Source organism: Haliaeetus leucocephalus, unplaced genomic scaffold (genome assembly GCF_000737465.1).
Source record: "Haliaeetus leucocephalus isolate CR32 unplaced genomic scaffold, Haliaeetus_leucocephalus-4.0 Scaffold866, whole genome shotgun sequence".
In the NCBI taxonomy this organism is placed as follows: domain Eukaryota; kingdom Metazoa; phylum Chordata; class Aves; order Accipitriformes; family Accipitridae; genus Haliaeetus; species Haliaeetus leucocephalus.
This window is the reverse complement of record NW_010973302.1, coordinates 3,140,856-3,165,327: the sequence shown is the minus strand read 5'-3', so window position 1 is coordinate 3,165,327 and position 24,472 is coordinate 3,140,856. Positions and strand designations below refer to the sequence as shown.

General features: G+C 45.0%; 1 protein-coding gene across 1 annotated transcript in view; it reads right to left on the bottom strand.

Moving 5' to 3' along the window:
• The window catches only part of DCC (DCC netrin 1 receptor), a 570,508-nt gene that overhangs the window by 142,356 nt on the left and 403,680 nt on the right, over positions 1–24,472 (bottom strand). Inside the window, exons 9-11 of the mRNA XM_010583034.1 lie at positions 22,401–22,555; positions 6,630–6,778; positions 5,281–5,419 (exon numbers count right to left, since the gene is read on the bottom strand). Coding sequence (XP_010581336.1) covers positions 5,281–5,419; positions 6,630–6,778; positions 22,401–22,555 — 443 coding nt within the window. The remainder of the gene's footprint in view (positions 1–5,280; positions 5,420–6,629; positions 6,779–22,400; positions 22,556–24,472) is intronic.

Genomic DNA, 24,472 nt, shown 5'->3' with positions numbered 1-24,472 from the left:
TTGGGTGGGAAGGGACCTTTAAAGGTCATCTAGTCCACCCCCCCTGCCATGAGCAGGGACATCTCCCACCACATCAGGTTGCTCAGAGCCCCGTCCAACCTGACCTGGAATGTTCCCAGGGATGGGGCATCTCCCACCTCTCTGGACAACCTCTCCCAGGGTCTCACCACCCTCATCGTAAAACATTTCTTGCTTCTATCTAGTCTGAACCTCCCCTCTTTTAGTTTAAGACCATTACCCCTTGTCTTATCACTACAGGCCCTACTAAAAAGTCTGTCCCCATCTTTCTTCTTTAAGTTTTTATAAGGTCTCTCCGGAGCCTTCTCTTCTCCAGGCTGAACAACCCCAACTCTCTCAGCCTGTCCTCACAGGAGAGGTGCTCCAGCCCCCTGATCACCTTCGTGTCCCTCTTCTGGACTCGCTCCAACAGGTCCGTGTCCTTCTGATGCTGAGGACCCCAGAGCTGGACGCAGTACTGCAGGTGGGGTCTCACCAGAGCGGAGCAGAGGGGCAGAATCCCCTCCCTCAACCTGCTGGTCACGCTTTTTCTGATGCAGCCCAGGATACGGTTGGCTTTCTGGGCTGCAAACGCACATTGCCGGCTCATATTCAGTTTTTCATCCATTAATACCCCCAAGTCCTTCTCCGCAGGGCTGCTCTCAGTTTCTATCTGGTGAAATTAAAAAAATATTTTTTTCAGTTGCCCATCAGATGAACCCATGTCCTTTGCGGTTTTGCTGGTTGTTTGTTGTTCTTTAGTCGTAGAGCAGAATGATCCAGAACGAATGAGACGGCCGAGCAAGCCCCCCACATATTTCGCTGCAGCACAGAGAGCACCCGGGTCCTCAGGCTGCTCTTTTGGGAGAGACACGGGAGGGACAGCGGCACTAACCGGGGACAGCGAGCCGGGAGGCAAGAGGGCCAGATCCAGGTCCCCGACTTGCTAAAGTACACCAGGTCACCGAGCCTTGCTGGCGCTGGCACGATCTCCAGCCACCAAACCTTCCCATGGACGTTTCATTACAGCCTGCACCTTTCCCCCAAACTAAAAAAAGTTTTGCATCGGGAAACTCCTGTGTAATTCTTGCAGGGGGAAAAAAAGAGGGGGAGGGAAACGGCTCAGTACTTCTCCCAAACAGATAAAGATGGAGTGAGTCATTTTCGGGGAATTCACTGTACCGAGAGGTTGGGCTACTGGGGTGGCACAATGAGGGACTCGGTCCCCAGCAGGGCCACAGCCACGACACCGTTCACCTCCGGTAAATCCACGCTTGTGGCTCCGAGTGACGGGCTCTGCTCACGCTCCCGTAAACACCCTCGCAGTCCGTTCCCCCTCGCCCTGCTCGCAGCTCTCGTGCAAACACAGGAATGGCTACCGACATCTGAAAAACTTCATAGGCTGTCTCCTGTGTCAATCTGAACTTCAATCTTCAATTTTTACTTAAAAAAAAAGCATTCATATTATAATTATGGAAATAAATTACATTTAAATCGGGTACTGAGGAAGCATGAAATAATACTGTCTGCCAATTGCTGGGATTAAATGCATTTTGATAAATTCATGAGCATGATAGCTCAAAGCATTTCTGAAATGGCACGCAGCCTGGCCAAATATTATCTGAGCTGTATTTTAAACTGAAAATGAAGCATTAAAGATACAGTGTGTTCCTTGATCTGGTGAATGCTGTCTGGGGTCTGTAGCTCCTGCAGCTGGAGATGCCACACTAAATCCCTTTGATTGGGGTGCATTTCTCCAACTATAGATTACATCCCAGAGCCTCGTGGAAAATTTCTGCCTACCGAACTGCAGGAACTAACAGTACAGGCTTTTTTTTTTTTTTTTAATACAACTATATACCCTGTCGTACGCTATACAGCAAAGAGTTGGCATGGAAAAAATAACCTGCTCAAGCACACGCACGCTCTCAAGAGAAAGGCAGACTTAAAAACGATCCTGTCATTTTCACAAGAGGAAAGGCAAGGTAGACCAATCTTCAGGACTTTTCTCCCATTTTTGACTTTTACTTCTGTTCCAAACCAGCTTTCAGAAAAGCAGCGCAGGAGTCGCTGCCCTTCGAGAGCATCCCGGCTCCGTGCCCAGGGGCTGCCCTCCAGGTTTGGCTACCGATGCGAAAATAAACTGCCAGAGACTACACGGACCGAGCTGCAAAGACAACGTGAAGCAAAGACCAAAGGGAGCCGGTTGTGACAAGCAAGGTGCTCCTCATTTCGGTTTTGTCCGGTGGCAAAAGCAGGGAAAGGTGGCCAGCTCCTGTCCCTCCAACAGCAGCGGTCCCTGACTGATGAGGCTGCTAAATCTGAATTTAAGCCGGAGGACGGGTTGGAATCCAAAAAGCATAGTGGGGCAGCATGGGGAGGAGGTTGGTGGTAGGGGATGTAGTAGCAAAACCTGCCCAAATCCTAAATGTGTATATGGAGAACTATAGGCTTTCTCCTTCCTTTATCTCTCACCTATAAAACAGGACAGATTAAATGTCTTTGTCCCTCCTCTATGTAGGCTGTTAGCTTGCCCATGCAGGAGTTATTTCTTGCTGTTTTATTGCACAGCCTTCTAGCAGAAGGGACCTTAACCCTGGGAAAGGTCTCTGCGTGGTACCATAAAAGAAGAAATTGCAGAAAGTTTTGGCGCTGCAGACTTGCTCTCTCAGTTCCGTCCTTTCCTTCTTGGGACAGCTAGGGCCGTGCTACCCAGAATGAGGAGGATGAACAGATAGCCTAAAGGGATTTTCTCTTCTTTTCACCTGCTCCAAACAAACAGAGGAAGGCTGGGAAGGCTGCAGCCAACTGACTTCTTTACAGAACAGACTTCTGCTTAAATAAAGAGAAAAATAAATACCGTCTTTTTCCAGATTCCTGAAACAAGGGCACCTAGGCACACTCCTGTTTTCTGGAATAGTCCCATGCAAACCTTCTCGTTAGCAATGATTTTTGTTCACAGACAGGTGAAGCATTTGAAACACTTGCAGAGGATAATTTTCAGACTCATGAATAACAATCTTTCCCTTTCTCACTTACGGTGACATTTAAAACCAAAGTGGAGTACAGGGCCGCAGTTCTACACTTCACAGTGTGAATTAAATCTACATACATTATGCAAAATATTCATTTTCACTTGTTTTCCTTTTGTTTTTATAATTATAAGTGTGAAGTAATTTATTCTGCCAAGATCCAGCCTGTATTACAAGGGAAAACTGAATTTGCTGGTTAGACGTAAATAGCACTCAAAAAAAATATTCCAGAGGTATCAAACGTACAATACCAGTGCCAACCAAGCCGGGGGTCTCGCGGATGAATCCCACTGAAGCTCCAGCCCAGAATAACGCAGATTAAACCAGCGCTGGGGTTCACCAGCTCCCTCGCTCGGGGTTCCCCACACCCCCGGCCCCCTCCATGTCGCTCTTCACAAGGTCTATTTTAGAGGCTCCCAACAGCTCTCCTCCAGTGCCCTTTATAGAGGTGCCTATTTATTTCTGAATTAAACTTAGGGCAGACTGGCTCAGCCTTTTTAAAACGAAAGCACTGCTCCTCCTGATCCCCACACAGCCTCACCACCCGGCTGAAGCCCCCCCCCTTTTAGACCATGCCTTCTCCATCGCTGCTCTTCCAGAGGTCAAGGAGACCTGGGGGGACCTGCAGACCACAGGGTAATTTAGGGTGGCAGCAACCCTACTGGGAGCGGGTGGATGTGAGACAGGAGCATCGCTTCCATCGGGGATGTCACCAACCCACCCGTGACCCAGGGACACCTGCAGAAGGGCTCTATGCTGTAGATACCCTAAACAAATACAAGAGCTTCTCCAGTGCACGATCCCCCCTCTGCTGATTTGCTCCAGGTTCTATACAGCTTCTACCAACGCTGCCCAGGAATTGCTATTTTTAGTTGATCTGGTGTAGTATTCAGAAGCAACTGGGTTACCAGACAGAAAATTGTCATTCTTAACCTCATGCAAATTTTCAGGTCTTTTGGTAGAATAACAAGGGAGAGTTCTCAACTTTATAATGAAATTAGATAAATATTTGCAATTATAAAGGGATAAATCTCACTCACCCTGGTTCCGCATTCAATTTTTTTTTCACTAGCATCAATCTACAGCATGGAAAGGAACAACAGTGAAATTTTTATGCGACTGAGGTGTATACCAGGCACTGTTTCCGAATGTGCTCATTAGCACAGGTTAGCTGCTACATTTCTAAGGGGAGAAAATCCCAGCAAGTTTAACATACCTAGCTGAAGCCCACGGCAAGGTATTTCTTGCCTATTCCCTGATTTTAAACTCTCATGTAAAAGCAAACATTTTTTCCCCATGAAAATGACCTTAAATTAGTAATCCAAACCCAGGCCAGGGCCAGCTGAACTCACATACCTTGCTTTATTAGTATGAATGAGAAAGAGATTGCCTGAATTTTCACCAGAAGGAAAATTACCTGTTTATAAATCTCACTTTAAAAGCTTAGTTGACACTTCTTATATCATCTTTAAACAAAACGTTGGTACGGAAAAAGCCCCTCAGGCTGTGGGGCTCAGTCAGGAGCTGGCACATCCCTGAAGCCTCTGGAGCCTGTCTCTGGTCTGGCTTCTGCTTTATGAACTCTTACCAGCCCCGCTGAAAGAATTTTTCCTTCATTTTTATGGGTTTTACACTTTTGTAGCCCAAATAACTCCAGTGAAGCTATTCCTGTTTTAGCCAGGTGTGGGGATCAGGCTCAGTGACTTCAACAGGAGTCAGCCGTGCGTAAGTTTTGTGATATCAGACACAACCAAGTGCTTCTGAATGCAAACTAAAATTCAATTTATCTCCTGGAGCCTGTGAGCCACAGAAGCACAGCACTAGCTCAGGGAAGGATGCTGGTGCATCCGCTGTGACAAGCCGAGATTGAAGCCCTGGCACATTTGCTACCCCTGTGTTTAAAAAGTACAAGGAAAACCCAGGCAGTTGGCTCTCCAAATGCAGCTGTAATAAAATATAGTGTCTGTTGAAAAGCTGAAAGGATACACCTGTGCCTGAGTTAAAGCAAGAATAATGAGAGAAGTAGACTATCCTTATTACTAGGCATAGGAATAATGAAGCAAACCAATTACGCTTGGAGACGAACACCAGCTCAGAGGGTACTGAACCTCTGATTTCTGTCCTCCACATTCAATAACCAACTTGCTTCATGGCTGCCTCTTCCGAAAATACGGTGGCAGAAGAAAAAGTCTGATGATGGCAACCGATACACGCAACCCACCCGTCCCGGGGTCCCTCCGTCCCCACTCACCATCCGAAAGCGTGGTGACCGTCACGTCCTCGGTGGAGACGCCGGGGCCGTAGCGGTTGTAGGCGAGGAAGCGCAGGGTGTACTCGGTGAACTTCTTCAGCCCCTCCAGCCGGTAGGAGAGCCCGTCCACCTCCACGTTCTAGCACACAGAGACGATAAACCAAGGGGAAACGTGACAGCCAGCGCCACGGCCGTGCCGAGGGATGAGCGGATTAGAGGCAAGCTTTTTGCTCTTTGAGAAGTGGAGCTAAATCCTTATTTAAGTTGATATAAAAGGCAATTTGTAACAGAGCGGCTTGTTACAGCTCGGTTCTCCAAACTTGTCCACAGCCCTGCCCGCAGCTTCAGCACAGAGGGGATTTCAGCGCCTCAGAGCGGTGTTTAGTTACTTAAGGCGCAGGAGAAAAGGGGGGGTTTTGGGGGTTAAGCCAGTTGCTGCCACTTCACAGGTACGTGGTAGGGAAAGAAAATAAAGGCAAAGAGTCTACGGGGAATTTTGGAGAAAAGGAGGAAGTAAAATAAAGCAAGCACAGAAAAAATGGGGACAGTATAAAAGTTCCCGTAAGACTACTGAAGCACCTGCCGCAAGACTGCTGATGCCTGTGATTATCACGTGCTATCAGGTGAGAAAAAAAGACGTCTCCGCTTTCTACCCTGCCCTATTCTTTGCTAAAAACCTATTCAGGCCATACTCTGCCCACAGAGCTCATCTCCACTGCCACTGCTGCACTCCTATCAAATATTGGTTATTAAATGGCCAGCGGGAAGTGTCTGAGCAGTTTGCAATCTGCAGAAAGCAAGGCTGCTGCTTTGCCGCTCGAAAGCATGTGCTCACGGCAGAGTTAGGAGTGCAATTAAGTGCACAGCATCAACACCAATTTTTCCTATAAGCATCTGTCAGCCTGGAGAGAAAAAGTATCATTTCTAGCCTGGATTCATATTATTCTACCCTCCTACTTGAAAGAAGTTACGAGAAGCAACTAAAAATATATGTTCTACAAAGATCACATGTACAACCTGCCATTAACGTATTGATGGTTTTGCACAATGTAAAGGAGGAGTCTAAAGGGTCTTTAAACTCTCTTTGGCATTATTCTGAAATTTCAGCGTAAAGCTGAGGAATGGCTAATATATAACAGGCTGCCGCCTTCTACCTCCTGAACCCATTTGATACTAGCAGAAATTTATTTTGCTTGATTTGCTCTTTTATCACTGGTCTGTGCAACGTTTACCTAACCTGGAGGATTAATCCATAAAACCCTCACTCTTGAGCCTTTATAGTGCTCTAAAGACCTGCAGATTCCTACAGCAAATATCTCCTTCTCACAGGGAGAGCAGTCACCACTCACCTGCTCTCTTCCAGTCGCTATCTCCGTACAGAAGAGCCTGTAGCCTTGAACGGGGCCGTTTGCATAGGCAGGAGGATCCCAGGAGACAAGAATCGAGGTAGGTGAGGTAGACACAGCCCGCAGATTTTCCACCGGCCCAGGAACTTGCACTGCACGGAAAGGAAAGGACGGCATGAAAATCCTGTTCCCGCATCGCCCACCACTGCACCCGGGTCCCTGACGTGTGGCATGGCCCAGCCCAGCACACATCTCCGAGGGACGCCTGCAACGGCACTGCTTCAGCACTGTACACCTCAGAAACTCCGGAAAAAATACAAAAGGGATGATAAACCCATGGAAAATACACTGCCGAAAGACTATTGCAGATTTAGCGCCATGAATACATGAAATACTGAAAAGGATTGTTCCATCTAGGCTACATCGCTGTGCCTTTGGCTCAGAGGACGGACTTCATCTTAAAATGAATTTCTGGGAAATAATTAGCACAAATATCTAATGCATGCAATAGATGCATTTACCTTGTGGTAGCAGGAAATCAGAGACACGCAAATCTGATCATCCAAGACCAGTTCGCGCAAAGGACTGCCATTAGAGGAGCCATTAGTAAAAACCCGCAGGCAAGCACCAACACAGCACCCGACACAACCGAAGTCATCTCATAAAAACACTAACTGCGAGCTTAAAGCCGCTTTCCAGCAAGGCACCGCTTAGCTGTGTGTGTTTCTGTCCCAGCTCTGTACGTACCAGCTTGATGCTATTAAATTATAAATCGATTTGGTGCACCGCAGCAGGCTTCGGTTTCTTTTAGCAAGCAATTAGCCTTCAAAATCCCTCTGTTAGCTTCTACTTACACCATTTGCACGTACTGTGCACACATACCTGTTTATGCTATCTGTTTAAACTCCTTTACATGCTACTCACTCCCTTTTAGCTGCCTGAGGGATCAGAGATGACGGCTGAGATGAAGCATTAAGGGCGATCCTTGGCACGCTCTAACGAACGAGGGAGCCCACAAAGGCTGGTGTCCCTCCATTTAGCAGGGGTATGAGACCGCTCCTGCAAAGCCACAGAAACCTGGGAGCGTGGAGCAAGGCGATGGATTTGCTCCGAAGACATCATACAGCTCTTCGCGTAAAGCCCTACGTGAGTGGGCTGATCTCGGAGCGGATCTGCGTTGAGCAGGGGCTGGACCAGAGACCTCATCTGCAAACCCTCATTCGCCCTTAAAAGTTCGACCAATATTAACGACCAGCCCCAATTCTGCTCCTAACTAATATTCCTACGTTTGCACGGTGCCCAGCACTTACAGAAATTGCAGGGCTGTACCAAGCTCGTCTGATAAGCCAAATAATGACAACAAAATAGCCCATCCTTGAAACTATTCCCTGGTTTGATTAGTTCTGAAAATACAGAGGTTTGCAATAGGTTTAGCCTTATGTAGAGATCATCTGAAATGCAAACTTTTGATTGCCTTGACCAGATCACGGTGGTGGGTGAAGAAGCACACAACTCCTCCTCAAATGACAACACAAAACAATCCCTTGCAATTGTTAAAAAAAACATACTTGATCACCTTTTGTTACATAGTCTGTATCTTCAAATGCTCCAGTTTTACCCTAAATGTAAATTATCACACATCAACTACATCATGCTTTTAGATGTCAGCTTAAATCAGTTATTAAAACAAAAGAGCTAAAAAAGCTTAATAAACTCCTCTAACTACCAGCAGTACCAGAAAATCACTCCCTGCAAGTCTCAGCTGGACCTAACCCTAATTCCAGATGTTTGGAGATGAAGCTGTCTATAAGCTTATCTGTGCCTTCATCTCCAACTCAAGCAAAATTGGAAGGGAAAAAAACCAACAAATTATGATTGTGGGAAAAACATAAAGGTCAACCAGAAGGTTATTTCTGAGAATCTTCAGCACCAAATAGTACCTTTTTACTTTCAATAGGGAGTGTGCTGTGGCATAAAACAAACTCACAAGCTATTGTGCAACCAGCAGATAACAGAATTACAGCTCCTAGAACAGGCTTTCCACAAAGTTACATCCCCATTACAAGGCAGTTTCACACTAACAGCTCTCTTTTGTAAATCTGGAAGCGTGCGGCGAGCAGCGATAGCTGAGGAGCGCCTGACCCTGCGCTCCCTCAATCCGTCCCTCTCCGGAAAAACAGGGATGGCAGAGCTGGGCACTGGGAAAAGGTGCCCAGAAACGTCATCAACAAAACACAGATAGCCTTTGATCACAAGTAATTTCAGGTTTAGATGCAGTGTAGATATATTTAATATATTTTTATTTCCTTCGGCCAGCTTTCCTTTTCATTCTATTTCAGTATTTCTGACAGGCACTCTAATGTGCTTAAGGTCTCAGTATTTTCAGCACACACAAAGCATTTAATAATCTCTCCTGATCCCTTCTGTCAAATAACAATCTCATGAAAATTAGCATTACGTTTTAAATCTTTTCCTAAATTCTTCTTTTTCTAAATAGCAGAGAGGCCCTAGAACAGCTTTACATTCCATTAAAACAAGATATTAAATCATGTTTCTTCTAAAGTCAGTCTTTTACAACTACCAGCATCCTTTTTCTAAGAAAAAAGGATAAAGGAAAGAGGGCAGGCAGATGACTGATGCATTTTCTTTTACCACAGGCTCCACATAATGCTTCAATATATTCAAAAAATCACCATTCCTCTGAGAATGCCCTTCTGCTCCCACAAAAGATCAGTTCAGCGCCTCAGACTGTTTCATAAATACAAGCTACAACAACTGCTTGCAAAGAGTTTGATGCTGCTCTCACAACTGCCAGTTTTGGGGTTATTTGGTGGAATTACTCCTATTCAGTAGCAGTAAAAGCAATCAGGTCCAAAGCCAGAAATGGTCAAATGCTTTGCATTTTTTTTTTTCCCCCAATGCTGATTTTAGGAGTATGAATTAACTGCCTGTCTGTTATTGCTAACATTAGCTGTCAGCGTGGCTGATCTGGTATTACAGGGGTGAATAGCTGTATCCACGCTGTGCTGTAAGAATGTGCCTCACACTGCCCCAAAAGCCAACGTTCCTGGGGCTGAAAGATGATACTTACCATAGGCACCTGAGACATGCCTTGATTTTAGGTATATACTCTTGCAGAAATAAGTAACCGTGTTCTTATATTCACTGCAGAGGAGTACTGTTGTGCTTCTAATCTGAGCTGGCCCCAGCAAAGAGGGCTGTCCTCCATGTAAATGGGATGTCTTGCTTTTCACCTTCCAGCACTTCTCCAGTCTTACAGTCTATGGGCTATTTTTGGAGCTCGTCTCCTGCCAGCGGTCCCTACAAACCCAAAGATGTCACGTCCAGTTGGCAAGAGGCGAAGCGCCTGCAGAGAACGTCCATAACTCATTCCCTCCATCCATCTTATGGAGCAGTGCCGCGCAGCCGCGTCCTGTCCCGGCTGCAGATGCACCACATGCATGGGGCAAGCTGGGAGCCTCCGGCACAAGAAACCAAACTCCAATTCCTACCTCCAGAGTACAAGTTGAGTCAATGCAGCTTGACTTGAGGGTCAGCAGACCCAGAGGAGCTCAGGAGGAGGGCTTCACAGCCTAAAGTGGGCAAGAGCTGCTGGGAAGACCTGGCCACTTGTAGGGTATGAGGGCTTTAAGACTTCTAGTAACCCTGCAAGTTTGATTTGTTGTAGGAGCAGAAAGGGCAGGCATCGTGCTCCTCAAAACCTGCAGGAACACGATTTCAACTCTCACGAGCCTTTACTGTTCTTCCATAGAGACTTCCTCTTTGCTGCTGTTCAGTTAAACTTCTGATAATAATAGTTAATAAGATACAAAAAAGATACAAGTGCCTAAAATAGGAATGTAGGCAACTACGTCAAAAAATTGCTTGGCGATTGCCTAAACATGCTAAATATCTCTCTCAAATCTGACCTTTCTGTAAGTTTCTGAAGCTCTGCCTTCTGCACCTCAGGCCACCCTGCCTGTGCCGGTGGGAACCTGGCTCCTAGCGAAGCCCCGCTGGAGACCAGGGAGAGGAGCATCTGAACTCCTTGAGCACAGCTCTGGCACCTAAAGAGTTAGTTACCCCACGGCCGTTGCCTTAAGCTCTATCACAAGACACTGACCTTCTTTCAGGGGTATTGACGGGCTCCAGCCTCGGGGCTCTAAGGTGTATCGATGCAGAATTGTGCACGGCAGCCTTTGGACAAGAAAGCAGAGCTGTAAATACCACCTTGAAGTTGAATGCCCAAATAGGAGGTGAAAGGATCACAGTCCTACTTCTTTTCTCTCTCCTTCTGGTCCCAGGGGTCTTGACTTTTGCTGCCCATAGTCCAAACCGACCTCCTGCCTAATGGGCATGATGCTGCTGCACCGAGTGTGCCGTTCAAAGCATTCATGCTCTGAATCCTTTCAGGTAGAAGACAGCATTAAAACTTTGCATTAAACCTTCCCAGGAGAGAGCACGTACCACTGAGCAGATACCACCACCATGCTTTCATAAGGAAAGCAAAACCACTTACCCAACTCAGTTTTTTTAAAGGAATATGCCCTGTTAATTCTGAGTTAGGCTTCCTTGGTCTCCAGCTCTGTGTCAGGCTAGCCAACTCCGTCATGAAAGCTGCTTTTTTAAAACATTTTTCCTAGTGATTCATTCTTCTCTATAATGAGATGCAATGATTAAAATGTTCTTGTTATTACATTTCACTTTTCGTTTAAACAGCTGTTTCTGTGCTGATCTGCACTGAAAACATTTCAAACATAAAACATTTATGAAGCTACTTGCAGTTATTGATAATAGAGTGCATGCTTTGATTGCGCCTTTGATTTCCACACCCCCCCCCTTCTTTCTCTGTAGTTAACAGCTTTAACGATATTTCATTAAAATCTGGTTCCACGCTGCACGGAAAGATGCAACTTCAGAGAGCCTGCAGGCAGTGTAATTATTAACACAGCGAAACCCACCTCCCCGTGCCGGACACGCTCTGAAGACATGACAGTTGTTTGGCAGGACTGCCCCGGACGCCTCCAGTGCTATCCACAAGAGCTGGCATTGGAGTCAGCTTTTGGAAGTAGCTGTCGTTTATATTTTCACAGAGTCTTCTGGTTTTCATTAGTTCGCCCTTTAACTCCTCACGTGGCGCCCAGCTGCGCACCACAGATGGACGCGTGAATCTAATATTCTTGGATTTGTTAAGGAATATGGCACCGGGGATGGTACCACCAAGTGATGTGATGGAGGTGGCTCAGCTCCGAACTCGGCAGCGAAGGGGAAAGGGCCTCTGTGGAGCTGCCTTTACCGAAGGAGGTTTGGAAACGTGTCCTCCCCCGTCCTCCTGCTGCGGAGGGGCAGAGGATCTGGGGCTCAGGGGAAGGACGGCGAACTCAGGGGACCTGTGCATCGCCAGAGACCCCGAACGTGCCAGTGGGGCACAATACCACAATACAAATTCTAGAAAGTCTGGACCAAGAAGCAGGTGGGAGTATGGTGTTATCTTCTTACCCTGGGATCCAGTGATAGGATGCGTGGGAATGGTTCCAAGCTGTGCCGGCGGGGTTTAGACTGGACATGAGGAAGCATTTCTTTACCGAGAGGGTGGTCAAACCCTGGAACAGGCTTCCTCGAGAGGTGGTCAATGCCCAAAGCCTGCCAGTGCTCAAGAGGTATTTGGCCAACGCTTTAACTTTTGGTCAGCCCTGAAGGGGTCAAGCAGTTGGACTAGATGATCATTGTAGGTCCCTTCCAACTGAAAATCTATTCTATTCTTGCCAAATAAATCCTTCGCCAGAAATGGGTAAAATAGTGGCAGCAGAAGCAGCTCAATACCTAATACAGGTGTTCCATTAATAAAGAAACTTTAAAAAGCATCTTCAGTACCCAGCGTTTTCACTCCTGTGCTTATTTTGCCTGACTTTCAAACTTTTAAGCGTATATCGCAGTGCACAGTTCTAGGAACTGAACCACAGTAACCAAACTGTTAGCCCTGCTACTAAACTCAGAAAGGGAACAACATTTTAAATGGTCTCCTACTATTATTTTTACACTGTAACGATGGGCTGTATTTGTGGCAGGAAAGCCACAAGATTGCGGATGGAGGAAGAAGTACTCTGTTGTAACAGTTTCCACTGGGGAGCAAAATTTATGATGATTTCACTAATGTCAATAAGCTACTTGAAAGCAAATACGGGGTGCAAACACAAACACTAAAATAATGCCATCAAAGAAGAAATATTCTGCAGTCAGTGAGATAAATTCATTTAGAAAACAAGCTTTTGTTACGAATTCCATCTGCTTCTGGGCGTCCAAACATACCCTGCATTTGTCTGAGGTCTGAAAAATGGAAGGAAAGCCTTTCTGAATGGAAGAGCATTTACGACGGCTGGAGGCCTCGCTATGCACTTACGTAAAATGATAGCATCCGCAGAACTAAAAAGCAACTCCTATTGACTTCGATAGGGACAGAAATTCAACCTTTTATTTTGAGAAACAGTGCACAGAAAGATAGGTTACAGCAATCCTGGCTCTGGCTCAGACTTCCAGAGGGAGCTTGGATAAATAATTTAATGCTTTTATGCTTCAATTTCCTTCCCATAAAATGGCATAATAATATATCTCCTACCCATTCTTTATCTTACCTATTTATATTGCAAGATTTCTGGGGTAGGAAGAAAGGTCCAGATAAAACAAAGATGAATGTATGTCAAACGGAACTGAGACAGAATTTCAATTCCTACACCTGAAGCTATTTTAGAAATACTCGGCAGCAGCCCATTTTATAGAACACCTTCTCTTCGACCTTCTCCTTCTCCCGGTGCTGTGCTACTGCTCCTGCAGAGGACCGGAGCGGTTACGGCCGAGCACCTCCTACCCTGCGAACCCCCGGTAAGGCAGGACTAGTGACGGCAGTGCCCAGGTCCCTGATGGGAGCTGAGCAGGATGGGTGAACAAACGCCTCTGCAGCAAAGTGATGGGCTCAGATATCCCACAGAGTCAACCGATATGGAAGGGGTCAACAGACCAGGCTGAATTGTTTAAATGATTTGGCATCTCCCAGGAACAGTAAGCTGGAGTGCATCCCTTCCTCAGCTGCAGAGGTTCAAGAGTCTCAGGTCTAGTCCCTCCATTAAATTAGGAGAAATCATAGCACAAACGGCCTCCATCATAATTTAGGTCTCTAGACATGGCCATCCTACAAAGAAAACCTGTCTCTCTACAGAGATAGCTTTGTTTCTGATCAAAAGGTTTGAGAAGAGCTTTGTACCACCATTCATTAAAATGTGGTGGCATTGATCAGCTGGCGGCACTGGGCAGGTCTCTTCCCCGTGCCCAAATCAGGCTCGGTGAAGTTTATTTCATTTCCAGCTCATTACCAGTGCCCCAGTCACCGTTGTTTTAGGAAAGCTATAGGGAGACAAATACATCCCAGCGGTCTATGGCTCAGCAGAAATTTTTGGATGCATCTCTGCAAATCGACACACCAGTGCTCTTGTCCAGAGAAAGATCAGACGGTGCCAAAGCCAACTACCAAATCTGGCTGGTGAAACACTGCCTGGTGTCTCACCAACAGCGAGCAGAAAGGACGGCGGCATCGAAATGCTCCCTTGAGGGATGTAAGGGCGAAGGAAACGGACCCTAGTGCAAAAGAGCTTCCAACTGCAACGTCTTTCATACTGGTAAGGTGACATCTTCGTCACTGTCATCTGCCTCCCAGTGCTTACCCACAGCCCGAAGCACCATCCCCTCTGCACACAGGGTCAATCCTGCCTTGGCGAGGGGTGCCAAGGGTGGTCCGTCTGTCCTGCACCGCTCCTGCCTGAGGGGCATCCAGGCAAGGGCCACTGTGCCACTGCATTACTGTTTGCATCAGCAACCTGTAAATATGGAGATTTCATGCAAATGGTGCAATGCCTTGATTTGCATAGCTGATTAAGATACGCTCATCTGTTCTGCAGTTTTCTTTTTTCAGGTAAAAGTGGTTTTAATTTTCTGCTCCTTCTCGGCAAGTCAGTCAAAGCAAGTATTTTACTTGGCATAATGGTGCCTTTGCATCTCAGCAGACCTGGAGCAGAATTACAACACACTTCGAGCCAGCAAAGCTTATTATTTATAAAAAGCAATGATTAGGTGACAAGCACTGAATTCTTCATATCAACCACCTCCATGAACCACTAAAAGGCAGGAGTGTGTGGCGTAGACAAGCCTCAGAAATGGAAAATTCCCCTTCTCGTTTAGAGCATTTGGTATATTTTCACTGAAGCAGATTATTTCTGGTAAACATGGTCTTCACAGACATCAAAACATTTGGAAAGAATAGTGACAACTTTTGCTTAGCAAGAAAAATGAAGCAAAGTAATTCCATAATGCTGAAACATCCAGTAATGCTATTTTCAAAATGAAGTATTTATTTTCTAAATAATTTTTAAATTACTTGCACTGATTTTGGTGTAAGCTTTTCACAAGTTTTACAACACTGGATGACAGGATGTAATGTATTGTTTCATTAAAGGAAAAAAAAAAAAAAAAAAGGAAAGGAATCAAGAATTGTTTTCGCTGTACTTCAAAATACAAGAGCCTCCAGCATCATCATTTCCTGTGAACCCCAAACTTCTGGTCCTTGCCCTACTCTTGCTATCCTCAACACATATTTAAAGAGTCTGATGGAAAACACAAAATAGTTTTAAAGAAGTAGTAAGCAGAGAGAAATGTTTTTAATAAAATATACTATCACTATTCTTTCACAAGTAAATTTTAAGTTCATGAAAAGCAGGCAGAGATTATTGTCAGGAGAGGATAAGATCTGTTAAAAACAATAGGAAAAAAATTTTCTGAAAGAATATCTCAAAACCTCTCAGGAATGACGAGGGTCAGAGGTATTTTCAAACCCAGCAAAGCCAAAGAATTTTTTTAAATTTTTTCTATAAGGTATAAAAAGATGAATATGTGTCTCAGAAGGGAAAGTCTTTCTGGTATAGTGCCAACCTCAGTAATCAGAAGGAAAACAACACTTGAGCCTGGCACTGATTCGCCACATGTCGAACGTACCAGCAATTCTGCCCTACGCGAGAAGCCACGGAGATACCTACTCACAATTGCAAGAGGAAGGATTCAGTGTACACATCTGATACAGTACGTATTCCTCATCTACGAGGTTTCTTCCTCTGTACAACAGAGGACACCAAGAAGGTCTCATAAAGGGGATGCAAAAGCATTTGAATTCTGTTTTAACTAGAGTATTTCATATAGCAATGCAACTTTCTGATGAGACTGACACTTTTCAAAGGAGGCAGAAGAGCTGGTCAGAAAAAAATACAACAAAACCAAACCCCCAAAAGAAAAGACTCTGTGTTATTTCAGTTAATTAAGATGAATGATGAACAGCAAGCAATTTGTGGTTCCTTAAATTGAACCCAAGACAATTAGGAAATGAACAATTTTACTTTCTGGGTTTGATTTGTTTTTCATTTTAACTCTTAGTCTACCAAGGTGGTAACATATTCTCCCACTATTAATAAGCTGAATCTGCCCTCCTAACTCACAGAAAAGAAGAGCTTGCATGATGTCTTCAAAGGATTAAGATTCCAGCATGTCATCACCACTGTACCCATTTTGGAAACAAAGGGATGACGATGGACAGGAACAAAACACCTTGCTCAGTGTCATTGCACAAGTCAGCTGGAAACTTCAACTTCAGAGAGCTTGTGGAGTTAGCACCATCGATCAGTAAGAATTGAGCATTTCTTCGGGTCCCCTCACAGCTTCAGAGGCCCACGGCTGCAGAAGGAGCAGAGCTGGGGCAGAAAGGCAACGGGGTGGCACCACCACAGCAAGATGCGGGGTGGAAATGCACTCAGTGATGGAGACGATTTGGGAAGATGGAAATTTTTTCAACTGAGTAAACATCTTGAAGAATCTGATCACGATGGGCTTTATAGAAATACTGGAAGAACTGACCACACGCTCACCTGACCACTTTTTTTGCTGCTTGAACAGGAGGTGACAATCAATCTAAGCTTCAAGAAAGGTGTGCAGAATATTTTCCTCTCCTTTGCAACTTTTTTTCCACAGTCTCTAGGAAGCAGTACAAAATAAATTTCCATTTCTCTCTTACTTAATCCCTCCTCATTGTAAACGGCCTTTACAAAAGTCTTAATCAAGTTCCCCGTGACGCACAGGGAACCATACATCCAGCAGGTAAGTGCAGATGGAGTCACTGAATCTGGCTTAAGGTACTGCATTTTGTTCCACAAGAGAAACTAGAAATTCAATGGAAATAGAAAGAAAAAGGAAAAAAAAAAAAGGCCATGGCACTAAAGCTAGCCAGATTCTGAAGAATAAAACAGCATGAGGTGATCTTTAATCTCAATTATCAATGCTAACAGCCTTTATTAACCAACCCTGACTCCAGCTGAAATATATCTAAAAAGCAACAAGCTGGCCTGACCACCCCTGCGGCATGTACAGACCCAGCCCCGATACAGCAGATGTGGCCAGGGAGCACAGGAGCCGGGAACGGGAGCAGGCAGATCGCTTGCCATGGGAAAATGGCTCAGATTCCCCACAAAATAAGATAAATTTCTACTTGATTTGAAATTATACCTGGTGTAAAAACAAAACCACAGGAAACAAAAAGACAAAATTCCTACCGCAGATGCGTTCAGGGGATCTGAGTTCGTATTTTCCATTGAGAAAATACAAATTAATTCCACAAGAGAACAGTAAGGAAACCAGGGCCAGGGCAGACTCATTACCCAGACCCATGCTGGGGACACCACCAGTGTCCCAGTCTGCTCCTGCAGCAACCTTCTGCAAAGTGAAGCACCTTCCAAGAGTTGAGACTGAAGCAACTCTTCTCTCTCAAGAAAAAGACAAAAAAACCACCCAAAAATACAAGGAAAGAAAAAGTGGATGGGAAGCCAAAAGCAGGACAGAAAACCAGACATCACCATCTTTCCCTTTAGGTCTGCCCAACTTTTAGAAAGGAAGATACGTTTCATTAAAATTTAAAGCAATTGAAAACCTCCCCCCCCGCCAATGCTCCACATAAATTACTCATAAAATTAAAGAACCATGCAAGAATGGCATAAAGTTACCCCAGGGTGTATTTTACTGAGCCATTATGGAAGAATACACACAAATGAGGAGGATATTAATGACTCCACAGAACACATTTTTCAGTACTGCTTCACCCTTTCATCAAATGACAAGAAAAATTCACTACCGCGGCACTATACTAGAGATGCTTATGTTTTCTGCCTGCCCCAGCTCTCTCTTAGAGATTGATGAATATATGAAATATATATAAATACCCCTGCACCTTGCAAAACAGACTCTGTCCAAACCCAAAGTGGCCATTCATTATTCTGGGGATCTTTCTGTACACACAAAATTTGGCAGAGTGAGAACGCAGACTCGGACTGAGACTTTTTTCTACTTTAAAAAAATATATGTAATGCTGTTGCAAACAGATGGATGGAGAGCAGGAGCGCCATGTCCTCAGTTCATCACTGTAACAGCCGATGCAGGACAGGCTGCAGCAGAGAAAGCTCCTGATGGAGCCCACGGCTCCCTCATTAGATGGGATTAGCTGCAGGTCTGTTAAAAACTAGTAATTTTTCTTACATCAGTACATGATGGAAAGGGAAATCCCTGCCACGAAGGATATCGTTTAAGCAGCATGGATAGACTTATACCTGGGTGTGAGGAAGGAGAGAGGAAAAGATAGACTCAGCGAATAGCCCAAGTTGGAAGGGACCTTGGAAGATCATCTGGTCCAACCTCGTGTCAACATTGCTTATTTATACTCTCCCGATGGAGAAACCAAGAGGCTTCAATGATCTGCCCAAAGCCACAGAGCCTCGGCTCCAGCCCTCCCAATTTCTTAAACGCGAGCTCAGCTTTTCCTCCGCCCAGATCCGTGGCCATTTTGCACTGCAGAAAGGGGATTCTCATCTCCCTGTTCCCCAAACCCTGATCAAACCCACTCTGGCGGGAGGTCTGTGCCTGCCCAAACTCATTGCAGGGCTCTCATTTCAGCAGGACCCTGACTATCACGAGATCGTTTAGCATCATTTATAACGACAACGTTATCATCATTGTGACTGAAACCGGCATCCAAAATAGCTGAGTAGGAGCAAAGGCGGCACCAGTGCCCTCTGAACTACTCAGCACCCGACAGCGGCAGGATCCAGCCCCGCGTGGGGACCCTCGCCAGCCCTGAGAAGTGACGATCTGGCACCATCTCTGCACTGGTGTCTAAAATGGATGGGTCCGATACAAGTCTTCAGAAAATTCAATTACTCCAGCACATGTTTATTCTGCAAACCTAATTTGCCCAGATCAACATATATGGAGTTGATTATTGCTCGATAAAATTGTCATCTTTGTGGGTTTTAAAGACATCCCTGCCTTCCCTTGCTTTTCCATGTGAAAATTCATTGCATTAATTTTAATGGCCTTTTAATTTTCTATGTGGTTTTGGCATTTGTAGAAGAAATGTATGTTAAAAGAGATTGCAGTTGCAATTTTGTCTATGTCTTTTTAACGTTTCCTGTGCAACAACTTCAAAGAATATTGTCTCCACTGAAAAACTTGTAGCCAAAAAAAGCTGCCACCGAACCCCAGAACTTTAACAGCTTCTGGTGCACTTGCTTTAATGCAGTATTGATGGCAGTTTTTGCTGCTAGTTGTCTTAGCAAGAAGATTCAGGTGCAGCCAGTTTGATTAAAAAAAACAATTGATTAAAAAAACAAACAAACAAAACCCCAAAAAACACAAAGGGACTGATTTCTGAGGTTACATGAACCAGCCTCTAAGGGGAATTGAAAGTAATTACAAAAGCATGGATCTTGGTGACCAAAGTCACCCAAGTCTCCTATGCAAGTCAGATTACGCTCTAGCTGCTGCAAAATGGCCCACTCTCTCCAGAAATCTACCCCAAATCCCTGTATTTCTGTTTCAGAATTTCCATTTTCAGGACATTGGGGTGAGGAGCACAGCTCCTCCCGGCAGCTCCCCACCTCGGGGACAACCACGGGGGGTCACAGATTTGCTCCTCGCAGCATAGCACGGGAGGGGAGAGACATATGGGGACACAGCTGGGCTTCTCTTAAGTAGGTATAATAATACTTCCCTACCTCAGAAGGATACAGTAATTAATTATTCCTTATAAAGCCCTTAAAGATGCTCGGGTAGAAGTTGAGATGTCAGCGCACACTAAATTGATTTCACTGAAAGGGAGATGGCAAGAGGCGACTTTATGAGGCTGGAGTGATGCCGTCAAGTTTCTTTGGGGCACACCAACATGCCTTCCTATTCATCTCCTCTTCCACCAACTAATACACACATCAGGGAGACACGGATTTATTAGGAAACTGGTTTTAATTCATAAGGGTTGTGAAAAGAAATGAGCTGGTCCCACAGCAGGGAACAGCTTTTAAAGCTCGGATGGACAATTTCAATCCTCCTTGCGAGAATAGATGTGTTCCTTTATTCTCTACTACCAAGCTGCTTTAACAGCATCTTGAGGAGCCAAAATAATAACTCACAAAGTCTCCACATGTGGCATGAAAAGATTAGACATGGCTTAAGCAAGCAGGGATTTAAATCTGGACTGATAATACTGTAGTGAAATTATATACCATAAAGGCAGAGAAAAAGGGGTTGTAGTTTACCAAAAAAAAAGAAGAGAGGAGTGTTAATCTGGGGACAAAAACCTTCATATAAATCCAGCCCATATATTCTGGATGATTATTTCAAAAAGCTGGAACTTGTTCTGTTGATCTTTTAAACTGATTACTGAGCAAATATATGCACTTTTAGAAACAGGCACTGACAGACATGAATTTCAGATGTCCTTTTTCATCAGCTTTTTCTTCTTTAACAATGCCAGATTGCATAATACTTCTGCTATTTTCAAATAACGTGGAAATTCAATCTATGTGCAGCCACGTAATTTATTGTACAATACTTACAGCATGTTCTAAAAGACAGCCACATAGAGGCTGACTGCCTCCCAGGACCAGAGAGACTTGTTTCAAAATGATAAGATAATTTGGTCAACAGTAAAAAGTGAAAAGAAAAAATGGAAAGCAATATTTTCTCCATGCTCAAATTTGACACTTCAGAGAAATCTGCGAGTTATTAAATAGGAAAGATATTCCAAATGTCTATGCTGCACATTAAACAGAGCTGGTAACTCCGTGCCGTGGCAGCTTCAGGCGGTAACAGCAGGGGGTAGCGGTGCCTGCTTTTCACTGGGGCTTTGCTGGGGAAAGGCATTGTCCTGACTGGAATGATATTTTACTTCTGTAAATATATATATATAAATATATATAAATATACATATATTAAAAATACAAACATATACAGAAATGTGTATATGCACATTTGCGCCTGCGCGTCTAAGCAGAGATAAATTACTAATAGATAAACGATCCTGATGGTTAGTTACTTAATACCTTACTTTCAAAAGGTTCAGATCCATAAACCGACTTTCAAGAATTTTTTCCCCAAAAAGGGCTGGGATACAACCTTGCTTATTTTTGCACATGGCAGTTGCGTAACTGCAGATAAGTGCAATAAGTGGGAGAGCAACCTCGGAGCAGGAATTGAAGACGTATCTAAAATGCAAGGCCAGCCAGAAACACAGAAAGTGACGTATCTCAGGTGATATTTCACTAACATCACTACTCTTGGGAGTTTGGAAATTGATGACAGGGAGTAAAATTCACGTTTCGTGATAAACAAAGCCATAGCCACAAAATCTCAGAATAACGTCAGTTGAAAGGTCCCTTTTCCCCTTGTTCACACCATCCCTTGCCTGGCCAGGGGACATAGCACATGTTCTCGCTGGCCCTAACAGACACCTTTCCTGGGGCTCAGCTTAGCTGTAAAAGGAACCGAACGGTTCAAAAGCCACCTAAAGCCACCTCTGGAGGCTCGCCTTATCACAGGATTTGCTTCCAAGCTCCTCTTCTCCTCCCTCCCTGCCCCCGTGGAGAACCATTCCCACCTCCTCTACCTGCTCCCAGCAACAAGTCACCTGCGGCAATGAATCAAAAAAAACACATTTCAGGGCTTTCCAGCACAGCTGTTATCTTCACGTAACAAGGGGTTTTCAGACGAATACTGCCCTTCAGTTAAATTTCTGTACATGGCAACGTGTGATGATGTAGAACAGTTTCTGTTAAGCGTTAGATTTCCCACCTTATTACAGAGGGAGAGCGTATTCTGGCAGGGACTTACTGACAGAGCATTAAAACAGCTGAGCATCCCACCATCACCCCTACGGTTCACCAGAGCAGTCCAGCACACATCAATATGAGACACAGCACCCATCCCTGTGCTCGGAACTATTCTTCTCAATAATTAATTTTGCCATGGAAGAGCTCAAAAGGTGTTTCAATCCTCTCTGTGCAAAAGCCCCTCTTGGACCTTCCAAGTGAGAAAAACTGCAATAGCACAAACTCAACCAGAAGAAATTTCTCTTCTTTCGGGAGACCAGACGTGTGCCAATACTTACAATACAATGAGACATACAGAAAGAGAAAAGTGTTTACTGAAAGGTTGCACCTGCTCCAAAGATTTATAAAACAAAGTTACGGCTAAATGTAAACAAATAGAAATATTTCCTTTTAAACAAAAATAAGCCAAAACATTTACTCTAGTGGCAAGTTTTTGTATCTTTCAGTAAGTTTATCATGTTTCCTTGTAAAAACCCAACTCCTTAGGAACCGTTGCTGCCACCCACACCAAGACCCCGTTCCTGCGCACACTCACGCTCCGGCTGCGTGGCGACCTTGACAGGCTGCGAGCTCTCTCCCGGTCCCCACTCGTTGTATGCCACCACTCGGAAAGTGTAGGTCTCCTCCGGTTTCAGGTTCCCCACGGTAAGTTGAAGTGTCCCAGACTGAGATGTGTTGACTGCCCGTTCCCTAAAAAAAAAGAGAAAAAAAAAAACACACAAAAAAAACCCCCATTTTAAAATGCATTTGGATCTTAAAGCATTACTTATTTATGCAGTTGGTAGCCTGCAAGGTATGATTACTTATCAAACTTCGGTTTGAGGCTTGTTCGTCTATAGGGGGTTTTTTTCATTTTTACTTTAAAAAGCCTAATTCAAGTAATGGGGCCCACTGGGAATGCTGCAAGTGCTACAAAAAAAGACTGGTATTTTAACGCTTCATAAGGTACATCGTGTATTGGTTCTTTGCCTTTCTTAATATAACAAAAAAGGAAAATTGATGGAAAGAAATCACTATTCAATACAGGAACACAACTCTGATATAGGAAGCGAGATGCATATTGGTCTGTAAACATCCAGCTAATAAAAACTGGGTTTGGATTGCCCTGCAAATCGAGCCCTCGTCAGTGCTCCCTTTTGCAGCTGTACCTGCAAAACCCCCACCGCCACCCATTCTTTCACAGGCAAAGGGACCAGGCGGAATTTTTTCTACGATGGTGCTACCACCCACCATTTCAGAGGTCTCAAATGAAACCCCATTTGTGGAGTTTGCACTACGCTACCCCTTGGCAAGGCGAGCTGCCCAGGGACAACCTTCTTCTAATGCCCACGTTGGTCAGACACCAGCCCACATTGGCAAACTTGGCCGGCGGCTCCTGGGAAGCTGGTGCATGGGGCCACGCAGGTACTTCTCCTCCTGAGCTGTGACACCGAGCCCACCTCTTGTCCAACACTAAATTAGTTTCAAGAAACGCTGCAGCTCACTATTGCCTGCATCAGCCAGCTTTCTATTTCTGCCCAACCTGGCCAGGAGTTTGTTATCATGAGCCGTGGCAAAAAACGCGATTGATACTCCTCCACCAGCTGCTCCCAGTGGCGAGTCCTGGGGTAACTGGCCGGTGGTGGTCTCCAGAGTAAAGGTACAGCCGAGACATTGGGAGGTGGCAGTCCCTGGCCAGGGAGAGGTGCAGGACATCGTCCTCCCACCGGGGCAAGAGCCATGTAATTTTTCCTGGCACCAGGAGCACCCAGAGCCGAAGGGGTATCTGCATCCTAGCACGGGTCAAGCAAAGCTCTGCCCGGCTGGGGCTTTGTGCTGCCCGGGGAGAGAAACGGCTGGTGAGAAAGAGACAGACCTAGAGTCATTAACGTGGGATTATCCGGGAAAAACACAATCCCTAAACAGTAAAGCAGGGTTTAAATTGGATGAAATCACAGTCATTTCATGGACAATCTGCAAACAGAAGTAGGTAAAATTGCTTTTGTAACTGATTTATTATGGGTGGCGTGCCTCGCTCCTCTCCTTTACTAGAAGCCCTCTGAAAAGCTAACAACAACAAAAAGGTAGATTTCATGCTGCAGAAAAAAAAAATCATTTAAGACCAAATCAACTAATTGTCAAACTTTGTGTAGAGGCTGCTGTGGTTCTCTGGGCTGCAATAGGCATAGCAGCAATTCAGAGAACAGAGATTATTGTTCCTTTGGGGAATGTTCCCTCAAAATGAAATTTCTCATACCAGAGAACAGCCCTGTCCTCTGAGCGCCAGGCTCCACCGTTGCTCCGGCCCTCCAAGAACTGACTGAAAAAAATTGTGTGAACGTTCCCTGGGGATAAACGGTCGGGTCGTCCCTTAGCAGGGACAACGGGAGTTTAGACGGGAGTTTAACGCTTCTATTCCAGCAGAAAGGCTTTCCATTGCACTTGATAACGTGAAAGGAGAGCTGTGGATGGCTGCTGCTCCCCGACGAGGACACGGCAGGCAGAGCCTTTGCTCTTTCTAACCGGGCAAGCTGAGCTGTGCTTGACCAACTCGCCTAATTTTATTCTCTTGCCTCTTACCTCTGGTTTCTGTTTGCATTGAAAATGGCTCCAATGGATTTGTAACCA